The following is a 12,492-nucleotide window of genomic DNA, read 5'->3' on the forward strand; positions in this document are numbered from 1 at the left end:
TTACAGCGGGATTTTAGGGCTAAAGTGTAAAACGTTTACCTTTTCATTTATTTTTTTGTTATTTTTTTTTTGTATTTTCTTGAATTTTGTTTGAATAATTTGAAAGTAAAAAAAAATTATTTTGTATTTAATTTATACATACTTATGTCTATATATATGTATGTATATACTTAATTCAATAAGAGATAATGTACGTATATTTGCTTATATTTAATAGCAACATAATATTATAAAGGTGTGTGTTTTAATGTGCGCATTTTTAATTTTTAAGTATATTTTTTAACTGGACTTTAGTGTAAATTCTATAAGTATATACGCCATACTTTAATTTTTTGAATAATTTTTTATATAATTTTTTAAATACTATATGGACATGGAATAGATAAAATTTAAAAAAAAAATTTCCTATTTAATTTCATACAAATATCTATATAATATACTTTATATACTTACATGCTTGGGTACATTATATATAAAAGTGTGTGTATGTAAAGACAAAATAATAATTATAGAAACATTATGGAATTGAAATTTGTTGATTTAAGAAAAATGCAAAAAAAAATACCATAATTAATTATGCTGGTTAAATTTTTTATTATGTACATTTGTCAGTGTTTTAGTTTAAATTTGAAAATGGTGTACGTTTACTTATTATTCTGGTTTTTCGTATTAGATTAAAGCACTGTTAAAAATATTATTCGGCGCGATTTATTTTTATTATTTTTAATAAATTTACTGTTATTTTAGAATATCTTAGATTTTGTTACATAGATTAGTAATTTTTATATTATACGCAAACTAAATTGTAAGCAGTTTTATAAAGGATTTCAAAACAATAAATAATCAATAAAATAAAAAAAAAAAAACAGATAAAAATTAAAATAAATGTAATATAATATTTAGAGTTTGCTTTCTAAAGACTTAAAATAGTAATTTAAGTATTACTAAAAATTATTTATGATTTTTATTAGAAAATTAAATTTTTTAAAACTTGTAAGAAATATAGAGGCAATAATTTAAAGGCTAAAATTATATAAGGAAATTTATTAACTCTAATAAATGCTATGAATATCAGTTACATGTTTTAATTAATGTCGAAATCAAAATTTTAAGGTGTTGTATTTAGGTTCCATTGATATACATATTTTGTCGAACATGTAATGAATGTCTATTATTGAAAAGATTTTATAAATTTCAGAAAAGATTAAATCTATGTATAAATTATGTTATGCGGACCAATGAAATACCCAATAAATAGCAAACAACTAGATCATTAATAACATTCAACGACCCAACAACCTGATTTGTATAATTATGAATTTAGTTAATCCAATATAAATTTTTTCAAAATAAATTTGAATTTAACACGTTCTAAACCAGCCTTAAGTTACTACATATCTTTATCTCAAACTATGTTTTAACTCACGTTTTAAATAATTATTTTCAAACGGTAAAGAATTTGTTTGAAATGGCGTAATAAATCATCAGAATTATTACAGAAATGAGCTTAAGCTAAAAGAAATCAATAATTTTAAAATATTATGATAATATTGCATACTTTCAGGGGCAATTATTTTTTTATTGATGTATAGCTATATTTTTAGCAATTGTGTTTTGTAATATTAAGTATTTTAAATGCAAATCAGGTAATCAATGTTAATTAATTTTGTTTACTATAAAATCGATAAATAAATAAAAAAAATTATAAACTATAAGCAAAAATATAAGAGATTAAAATTTAATTCTCTTAAAATTAAGCTGTTCATCGGTTAATGTAAAACCTCATATTTTTTACTAATTTTTTGGATAACATTCTTAAAAAATGTAGATATATGTCAAATATGTCAAATCGAAAATTTTTATTAACAATTTTATCATTTAATTGAATCAAAATATAAATTTTTGTTTACTAATAAAAATTTCAGAAAAACAACAAAACATTTTTAGCTCAAGAAACTATGAAATTTGGCTCATACATGCGTAATAACTACGTATAAAAAATGTAAACAAAATTCAAAATGAAAAATTAATTTTTTTTTTAAATTTCTCTTATCAAAAAAATCCATAACTGAAATTCTACTATCATTATCTATATTATCTAACTGCATTAAAATATTATTTCGTCAAATCTTATTAGAATTAGGTAGATACGAGTATATGAAGTAAAAATGAAATGTTTTTAAGAAACCAAAATATTTACTTTGTGCTTACATACATACTTACTCAAAATATTTTGTAAATCAACATAATATACATGATACTATGTTATAAACACATAAATATATAAGCATATATCCATACATGTAGCGTGTGTTTAGAGGTGAAAATCTTAGGTCTAATGTCATATACAACTGATAATAATAATTTTTTTCTGGTATATTCTTCATGTGCTTGTGTAATCATACTCATATATACACTTTAGTCTCATAATAATGTATTTATATTACGCTTATTAGATATTATTAGATATTTAGAAATAAAATAGTAAATTCTTAAGTATTAAGCTCAGTTTATTGCTCTCTTTGTAATAAAAAAATATTTACTAAATTCTGTTTACTATTTACTCAACTTATAGAATAAAATAATAAATTTTTGATTCCTACATTAAATTTGTTTGGTTATATATGTATATTTGTCGCCCTATATAAATATGTCATGATATCTAAATTATTATTATGTTATCCTAACATGTTCTTATAATAATATTCACATAAATTATGTACATATACGTGTGTACATATGTATTTATACAGAAAATAATGAAATTTTTAATTTTTTAATTATTCATATTAAATATCGTAAAAATAGTAAAATACTGTCAGTTAAGTAGTAAATCAACAATTAAAATAGGTCTGGTATATTAATATATTGCTGCAATGTTTACATAGTATTGCATTTTGGATATGTATGTATGTGTGAGTGAGATTAATTTAAAAATACATTAAAATTCATTACAATCTAAGAATATTTCTGTAATTTAATAATATAAATAATTTTTTGAGAAATATTTTATAAAATTAGGATTAAATTTTTAATTTAGAAATCAAGTTTCATGTTATGCGAATAACAAAATCAAAATTTATTACACACTTTATTACGTAAATGTGATAATATTGGCAAGACTTTTTACTAAAGCCACTTTTATAATAATTAAAAATGAAAATATTAAATTTAATGACTATGAAGTATATGTATAAATAATATAAATAATTAATTACAGCATATTAATCTTTGCAAAAAAAAAACACACACAAAATCAAATTAGATTTATTTAGAGGATATGAAGTAAGACTAAAAGAGTAAATATTAAATATTTCTGAATTAATTAAAATTGAATCACAATAATTATAGATTTAAAAAGCAAATATTTAATATTGCTTGCGATTATGAATTTTTATATGATGACATAATCTTTTATAAGCGCATAGTTTTAAAAATTATTTTTATTTATATTTTCAGAATTCTTATAGAGTATTAGAGTGCATTTTTTGTAAACAAAAAAGGATATAACTAGCATAGGAATAGATTATTAGAAAGAGCAAATCTCTATGCAAAAGCATATAGCTTTACAATAAAATTAATAAGGTGACTGTTCTACCAGATGGAATGGAAAGGATTCGATAGCATTCCAAATTCTTTTACAACAATCATTTCTTAGTGTTTCAAGCTTTAATATTTGTATACCAAAGTTTTATATTTTTTTGTCATTAAACTACTTGAAGGAGAAAGAAATTTCAGATTTTACATCTGGCATTTCGTTCGTTATTCCTTATACAAACATAATTTTTCACTTCAAGAACTCGTTTTTGAGTTATGCAAATAAATTATTTGCAATTATATAATTAAATAAAGTCTAATTAATTAAATTTGAAAAATTTTTATAAATAATTTAAATTCACTTACTTTTCTTTCCTTTTACATAATCCGTATTATTACGATTATCCTCTAAACTATTAATATTATTATGATAATTATTATGAAAATTTATATTTAAATTATTATTATAATTATTATTATTATTGTTATTATTAAAATTATTATTATAATTATTAAAATTAAAATTATTATTGTTATTATTATTATTACTATTACTATTTAAAAATTGTGTATTACTATTATATACATTTGAATTTATTTGATTACTATTTTGTGACTGTTGTTGTTGTTGTTGCAATTGCTGTTGTAATTGCTGTTGTTGTTGTCGTATTCGTTTACGTGTTTCTCTATCAAAATTACCACTACCGCCGCTACCGCCACCATTTCTTGTATGACGTTCACGTGCCTTACAATGGGATATTGTAATCCCATTTATTAATAGTATACTAACTAATAATAATCCTTTCATTATAACTTTATATAAATATTATACATAATCAAATGAAAATTTTATAAAATTTTTTTATTTTTTCGTATTTATTTTATATTCCTTTTTTTTTGTATATATGCTATGATATTGATTTTAATATTGTTTTATTATTTAAAAATATATAATAAAAATAATAATGAATATACATAATAATAATTTATATTATTATATATAAATTATTTTAAATTTATTAAATATTATAAGGATGTTGTATATTTAAAATATTAATAGGTTATACGAATATAATAATTGAATTTATATAAAACAAGTATAATAGATAGTATAACAGAAGTATAAAAATTTTGCACAATAATTTTTAATTGTTTTTATTCATATTTCAATTATTTTCTTTTCTTGTATATTTTTGATTTTGAATAATGCACTCCAGTTGTGTATGTTGAATAGTATAAGTATAACATGCTTGAAATATCATATTTTTATATGTAAAATGATATAAGCATAATATTTTATTAAAGATAGGATTTTATTTCTTCTATTTTATCTCGTTTTGTTTTAAATCTTCATGTATATATGTATGTAACTGGTATATAATATTTAACATAACAAAAAATATAATTATATATATATACTGTGATTAATAACTAAACTCAAACTTTTGTCATTATTATGATACTATGATTTTCTTTAAAATAAAAGAAAACCAGTTTAGAAAGTCGTAAGTATATTAAAATGTATACTCGGTTTTTTTTTTTTGTTTATTTTGAAATTATTTTAATAGAAAAAATCTGAATTTTTCTCTTTTTATATGTTATTCGTGATTTTTCCTTATATTTGCCTTTTCTTATTTTTTTTTTCTATTAAATTTAATACAATTTAATATTTTCTTTTCATTTTCATATTTTTATCATTTTGCTTTTGTATTCGAAAAAAAAGCAACTTTCATACAATTTCCTGGACGAAAACAAAAAAAAAATATTGCAGCATTTTAACTATTTACTTTTATTTATTTCATATATTTTTTTTAAAACACAATTATTTTATGTATATATGTATGTAATAATTATTATAGTATAATTCCATTTGTATGTGAATATTATTATATTATATGAAACAATATAAAATTTTTTTATTGTGAATTATTATTATTTTTAATTTTTTTTTCTGATTTTTTTTTTATATAACAAAATAATATAAGTAATAAACAAATTTAATTTTATACATCCGTATTTATTTGTTTGGAAATTTTTATACACAATATTTAAAATAAAATTTTAATATTGCTCACTTATTAATTTCAAATTCATAATAATGGCAAAATTTAAACTTCTCTCTTTCTCTTTTTTTTTAAATTGAACTTCATGTTATATAATTGATTTCTAAATTGTAATAAATTACAATGTAATTAATTATTTTCTATTAATATATAATATTTTTATTAATTTAGATCATTTACGCGCTTATAAATTAAAAAAAAAATCCTAATTTTTTTTAATTCGCATACAATTACTGTTTTCTTATTGTGGGTACTTAATTTTCATCTTAAATTAAGTTTATTTCAAAATGATAATTATAATTTTCAAAATAATTTTATTTAGCACATTAATTCAATAATAAATGTAATAAATCAAATATTAAATTGAATACCAAAAACACAAAATTCCAAAAAAACAAAAAAAAAAAATTAACGTCGCGAAAATAATGTATACGAGCGCCTGCGCAACACTATTAACAAACTCAAACTAAACTCTCTGTAAAAAAATTTAGATGGATTCCAAAACATACCAAATAGTTTTGAACAAAAAAACGTTAGATGTGATTTCTTGCTTTTTTTTCTTGCTGTTAAATTTCTCTCTCTTTTTCTTTACTATAAACATTAAGTAAAAAAAAAAAAAGTACCATAAAAACCTCAACTAAAGATCGTATTTCACATTTTTTATTATTATTGTTTTTTTTAACATTGTTCAACATAGGTTTTATGAAATAATATTGGTGAATGTTTACATATTATTTAAGCCCTCTATTTTGTATATGTGTGTGTATATAAAAATTTATTAATGTAGTGGTATTAATTTTTTTTGAATACGAATAAATTTTCAAAATAAGCAATTACTCGTATATGATTTTATAAGAAATTTAGTTATACAGAGTATATTTTCAAATAATTTGAAAATAATCTATAAAATTTATTAATAATAATGACAAATAATATGTAATGCTAATATGTAGTTAGTATGCTAGTGGTAGTTGTAGAAATGTGTAATAGTACAGTTTGTTTATATAAGCATAAAACCATAGAACGTAACGATAAAAAGTATTTTAGTTGGCTGGAATAACTAAAATAGTTTTCACAAAAAAATTATGTTTTGTCTCATTTAATTACATAAATTTTGCATTGTACAAAATCTTAGTAAAGACTCAAATCAGGGCTTTTTGTTATACTAATAAAACTACATTATGCCAATTATTATAATTATTTTGAGCTCAAAATTTTACATAAATAATTTTAATTTCTCAAATTCTTTAATAAATAAAATTATTATTCAAACGCATTTAAAGGGTTTTAAGTAATTTTGATTTTTAAATTAAATTCGCCCAAAATTATGCTATTTTTTAAATTGCATAAGTTTGTTTTCTTCTCTTTCGTTAAAATTGAAGGTTCCCAATGTATTAACTTCAATTGGATATTTCCAAAAAATCAAAATATAAATCAAGTCAACTAAATGTTTGAATAACAAGCTGGTATGACTCTTTAAATTCCAATAGAGTTAATTCCAATTTCAAAATAACCAACATCATCACACTAAATGATGCCATAATATTAAACAACTGGGGATTTTAATCTTATATGCTTAATGATATTTCAATTACTGTAAGCTATAGTTAAATGAGTTGTAGTAAACTTTAAACGAATTGGACTAAACTCGCGCGACTAAGCTTTTTAAAATCATAGATACTAGAAATTCAACATCCAATGTAGAAATGTACGACTGTATAAAAGGTGAGTGTTATAAATGAAAAAACAAATTTGCTTTAATCCTAGAAGTGCATATAAAGAAAATGATGATAGTTATTTCTTAAGAAAAATCAACTGGCAAACAGGTTTTTCTTATGTTTTCTCTCTTTTTCATTCTTTAACATAGCTATAGTTAAAAAATGTTTCGCAATAAGCTTGTATTGAATATAATCTTTATAGAATCAAGTTTTATAAATAACACCAAAAGAAAAATCCGTATAAGAATAACCATAATTTTAAATCTTGTTACAAATTTTTTGATAAATGTATGTGTATATGACATTTTAACGTGAATATATGTACAATGTATTTAAAACAGGTAATAATAATGTTTGAATACATGGATGATAAATGCGATAATAATAATATTATTTTCAATATATTTTACATGTGTTAGTGAAATTGTATGCGTATTGTAATAATAATGAATACAGGTGCGATAAAACAATACACTTTTTTTGTTATAACATAAAATATGTATGTATGTATTGAGTATTTTGAAAAGGTGTATTTAATAAAAGTTAAATATATGTACCTTAAAACTATATGTATACTTATACAGATTCATGTGCGTAAGTATGTATGCTTTTGTTTGAGGAAAAAAATAAAAGTTACCTATGGTTTAAGGTAAAGAAAAGGTATACTTAAAATTTAAGAAAAGATCTTTTATGGTGCAACAAAATGTTCGCATTACATATTTATGTATGTATATGAATGCATATATTGTGCATATATAATAAAAGAGAAAAAATAAAATAAGTGATAAAAACAATAATGTAGGTAGAGTATAAATTTCTTTATTATTATCTTATACATATTTACGAACTGGTATACATAATATGTATGTATATATACGATTATTGTTATTATAGCAAAGTTTTATCTTAGTTGGATGTATATTGTGTAATATACATACTTACGTACTCAAATGCGTTTGTAAATTTTATTTATTACTTTAAAGAATTTCTAATAATAAAGCCATGGCAAATTCCATGACAATATGATACTGTTTTACTATAATATTTCAAATAAAATTTTAAAATTTAAAACTTCATATTTTAAATATCTTTAATTCGTGTCCACTTAATTAAATTAATTTATTCTTACTCCTATATTCGCCTAGAATTATGTTATTTTGCGAACTAGTCTAGTTGTGTACATACCTATATTGTTTTCTCTTACGTTAGCTACTATTATCAGTCAAAAATATATAAAATGGTAGTAAGTATTTTATAAATGAAGTGTACTTTCGGTAACATATTGAGTTTTGTCAAATATAGTAAAAAACCGTAATACATAACATGTAATATTGAAACAATTCAGCTGATTGCTTCAAAATCACCTCATGCACTGTATGTGAAATTGCAAAATTTCAGTTACTCCAGTTTTGTAGATTGTTGAAGAGAGATATAAGCAAATAAATTCCTTCCCTCCAACCACCGTATTCAACCATGACTTATTGTAGCCCTCCTATATTCAACTTAAATTATCTCGGTTCCAAGTAAATACCCAGAATTATCATTCAGGGAGTTGGACATGAGCTCCCCAACATTAAGAAAACCCCACCCAAATCATCTGCACTTCTTCACAGCCAGGGAAGAACACCCACACAGAATATGTATGACCGTCTCTTTGTCGTCCTGGAAAAATCTATACAAAAGGAGGCCAGTTTTGTGAGTGTGATATTTCACCGGACAATATCCAGTGAGAAATAATCACTTTGACTATAATATTCTACTTAAAACTTAACCATCAAAATAAATGTCGATTTGACCACGTTTGTACAGATCAAAATCTTAAGGTATTTTCAATTTTATTCCAAACAAAAAATGAAACCCACGATTTTTCAATACAATCACATTATAATATGCACCTATCCATATGCCTTTTATTTAACACAAATACATACGTAATATAAAATGTTTACAATACTTGTATAATTTTTATACTCCCATTTGACTCTAAAACGTTTCTTATGAGATGAAAATATGTTAAAATAAAATTATTAGGTATAAAATAATTGTTAAAAAGAAAAATAATGAAAAATATCTGTAACAATACTGTATATGAAAAAGTAATAAGGAGAACAAAAGAAAAACAATAATAATAAGTCATCTTACGTAAGGTCTATGCGATTGTTAGTACAAAGTCCTCTTATATTATAATTTTTACCAATATATTTTTCACTCAATATAAAAAATTAAATGAAAAAAATTGATATTTTTTTTCTCTTTTGTAAAAAATTAGAATTTATCTTGTTCTCTACAGCAATTTTTTGTGTCATTCCAATATTTTACAATTATATTAAAATTACCTCTTATATAATTTTAGCAAAATTTTACATGACGTCATATAGATCACCAAAAATGTCATTGACTTAATGCAGGAAATTGAAATTATATGTATTTCCTAAATATAAATTAAGGGGGAAGTATAAGTTTACCTAAGAAAAGATAAGTTTTGAATTTTAATTATTTATGAGAGTTTTGGTTAAAATTATAAATTGTATGTATAATAACAATCTGTTGTATATTTATATATAATAAATTTTGATACCACCATATGCAAATTTTTCAATTATATATTGGAAAGCAAAAAATAAATTAGTGAACAATGTAAAATGTTGGTGTAAAGCATTATAGGTAATTAACCTGATTGTATCAAAGTAAACTCTAGATGATTTAGTTTTGGGAAAATCTTGAAGAATCTGCAAAACAAATATTATTTGAGCGAATAATTATAAAACCATAAAAATAATTGTTAAACAGCCTGCTAATTGATGTTGTGTCAAGAGTCACTATGCCACAGTTAAATTGAACTCTTTTAAAGCTAAATGATTTTTCCCTCGTAAGTCTGGTTTCAATGTGTAAATTTAAATTTAAATACTCTATGAGATTTTCACTTTCCTTGTAATAATCCTAACAATTGTTTTTAAATACAAATTGTGCCTTTCGAGAGAAAAAAAATTTTTGCATTTTAAATAAAACTTCTTAATAGAATAAGGTAAGAAGCCAAAAATCTATATACGAGTTCTAAACAATTTTCATTTCATTGAATTTTTATGGGGTTTTGCTTGTCAAATTTGTTTTTATACTGTGCAAGATTAATATAAAAATATTTTTTTAATAATAAAAAACATTTTGTTATAGCCATATCTAAATAGCCCATGCATATAAATGTGTTAGTTTTGTGATGAATTTGTATATTACAGTACAGTAATACCTGTTGATTTGTGTGTAGGTTTTATTATATACGTATAGTTTGTATACATTATTCTATACACCTTGTGATGATCTCTTATGAGTTTCTTAAAAGAATATATATATATACATGTACACAAATGTAAAGCAACATTAAAAAATCTTGTACCTTGGAAAGGTGTTATATTCTTTCATATTGAATTTGGGTTCTTTATAAATTCATTATTGCACCATTCCGTTGCAGTCCATGGAGTTGAAAGTTGACAGTTACTTTTTGTATTGAACTCACACATAGAGATTAAAGAGAAGATGTTTTGCATTATTGGGAAAATATTCATCTTAGCAAATAATAAAACTATGAGTTCAAAATATGGTTTAATATTAAGAAGTAAAATATGAAGTTTAATCCTTTTACTATGAAGCTGCACATTTTTTACTTATTTTGCTAAAATTGTTATTGCTCAAAAAACCATTTTATATAGTTTTATTTAGGAAAATTTACTTTATTTTGAAATCCTAATTATAATTAAAAAAAAAACAATTATAATTTTTCGAACAGTACCTGAAATAATTTTGGATGCAATGTTTTAGAAACATCGCACATAGCGAAATAAAACTAAGCACAAAACTTTATTTTCTTATTAAGACAAAGACATAATCATAAATAGCTTAATAGAATTGTGCTGCATTTATTCAAAATTATGAAATATTAAATATAACGTTGAAATTTTCATTAATTGTTTTTTTTTGTATAATTTTACGGTAATTTCGTGATTTCCTAAATGTGTTCGCCATAATATAATTTAATTTATCATCGCCAAAACCTCTGAATTTAAAAAAAATAGTATGCTATTTTGAAAATTGCGAACATATTGGCTCTATTTGAATTTTCCTTCTTAAATTAAAATTTTGGAGAAATCAAAATTCTGTTGCATTTAAATATTTAATTTTATATTACGTTCTAAAGGACAATAGCAGTGTAATAGCAATAAGGTAGAGCAGGTCAAGAAATGTGTTCCTCTTCTAAAGCTTGTTTTATCAATTTAAAATTCCATTTTATTAAAATTAATTTACATATTCATATTTTTTTTTCACTAAATTAATTGATTGTGTTTTTTATCTCAATACATAAAATCTAATATGGGCTAGATAAGTTTAATATCAATTTAGAAATTGATATCAATTACAAGGATCTGGAAAATTCTGATTAGTGCTCTTAATAAAATTACAGAGTAAAAAGTCTAAATTACGAATTAAATACACCTATATGTAGTTGTAAGAGGGGTTAAAACAAAAATTAAATTAAATCACAAAGTTTATCTTATAACGAATTTACTATTGTAGCTTCTTGATTAGCTACTGCTATCCTAAAATCTTTTAGATAACAAAATATTTTCCCGGTTATTTTTTCCAATATTGTTTAGTTTTGTTATGAGTAAGTTATGATATCATCATATCCCGTAGAGATCATAAAAATTAAAAATAAAACAATAAAATTTTTAATAGAATAGAATGCCTTTGAAGGCATATTTAAGACAAAAAAAACAAAAAAAAGTGGAGAGAAAATTATTATGTCCACCACTTGTACCATACGCAGGTGACAATTTAATAAAAATTCAAGATAATCAAGTGAAAAAAGACTAACAAAAAAGCAAGGAAAATTTTTAATGACATTCTAAGCGTCTTTTTTTTTTTGTTTTCTTCTTTTTGTTTTTGAAAGGTCATTCGTATATGTGCATCTATTTTTAGAAAAATTTTATAAAAATTTTTCTTCTCTTCATCATAATTCTTTTCATTTTTTCCTACTTTAAATTTAACTATTTACAAGAAAAAAATCATGAAAAACAAGTTTGACTTAATTATCGTTTTGTTTCTACATACCCAATAAACTAAATAGAAAAATGAAAAGAATACAAAAATAGTATGTACATATATAATAATTAGACTATTAT

The 12,492-nt window shown here is 21.9% G+C and overlaps 1 protein-coding gene across 1 annotated transcript in view; it reads right to left on the reverse strand.

The window, feature by feature from the left end:
- LOC129610729 (epidermal growth factor receptor) overlaps positions 1-4,430 on the reverse strand; it is a 96,841-nt gene extending 92,411 nt beyond the window's left edge. Inside the window, exon 1 of the mRNA XM_055523398.1 lies at positions 3,904-4,430. Coding sequence (XP_055379373.1) covers positions 3,904-4,345 — 442 coding nt within the window. The 5' untranslated portion in view covers positions 4,346-4,430. The remainder of the gene's footprint in view (positions 1-3,903) is intronic.
- Positions 4,431-12,492: the final 8,062 nt, after the last annotated feature.

Source organism: Condylostylus longicornis, unplaced genomic scaffold (genome assembly GCF_029603195.1).
Source record: "Condylostylus longicornis isolate FDR11 unplaced genomic scaffold, ASM2960319v2 ptg000048l, whole genome shotgun sequence".
Lineage (NCBI taxonomy): Eukaryota > Metazoa > Arthropoda > Insecta > Diptera > Dolichopodidae > Condylostylus > Condylostylus longicornis.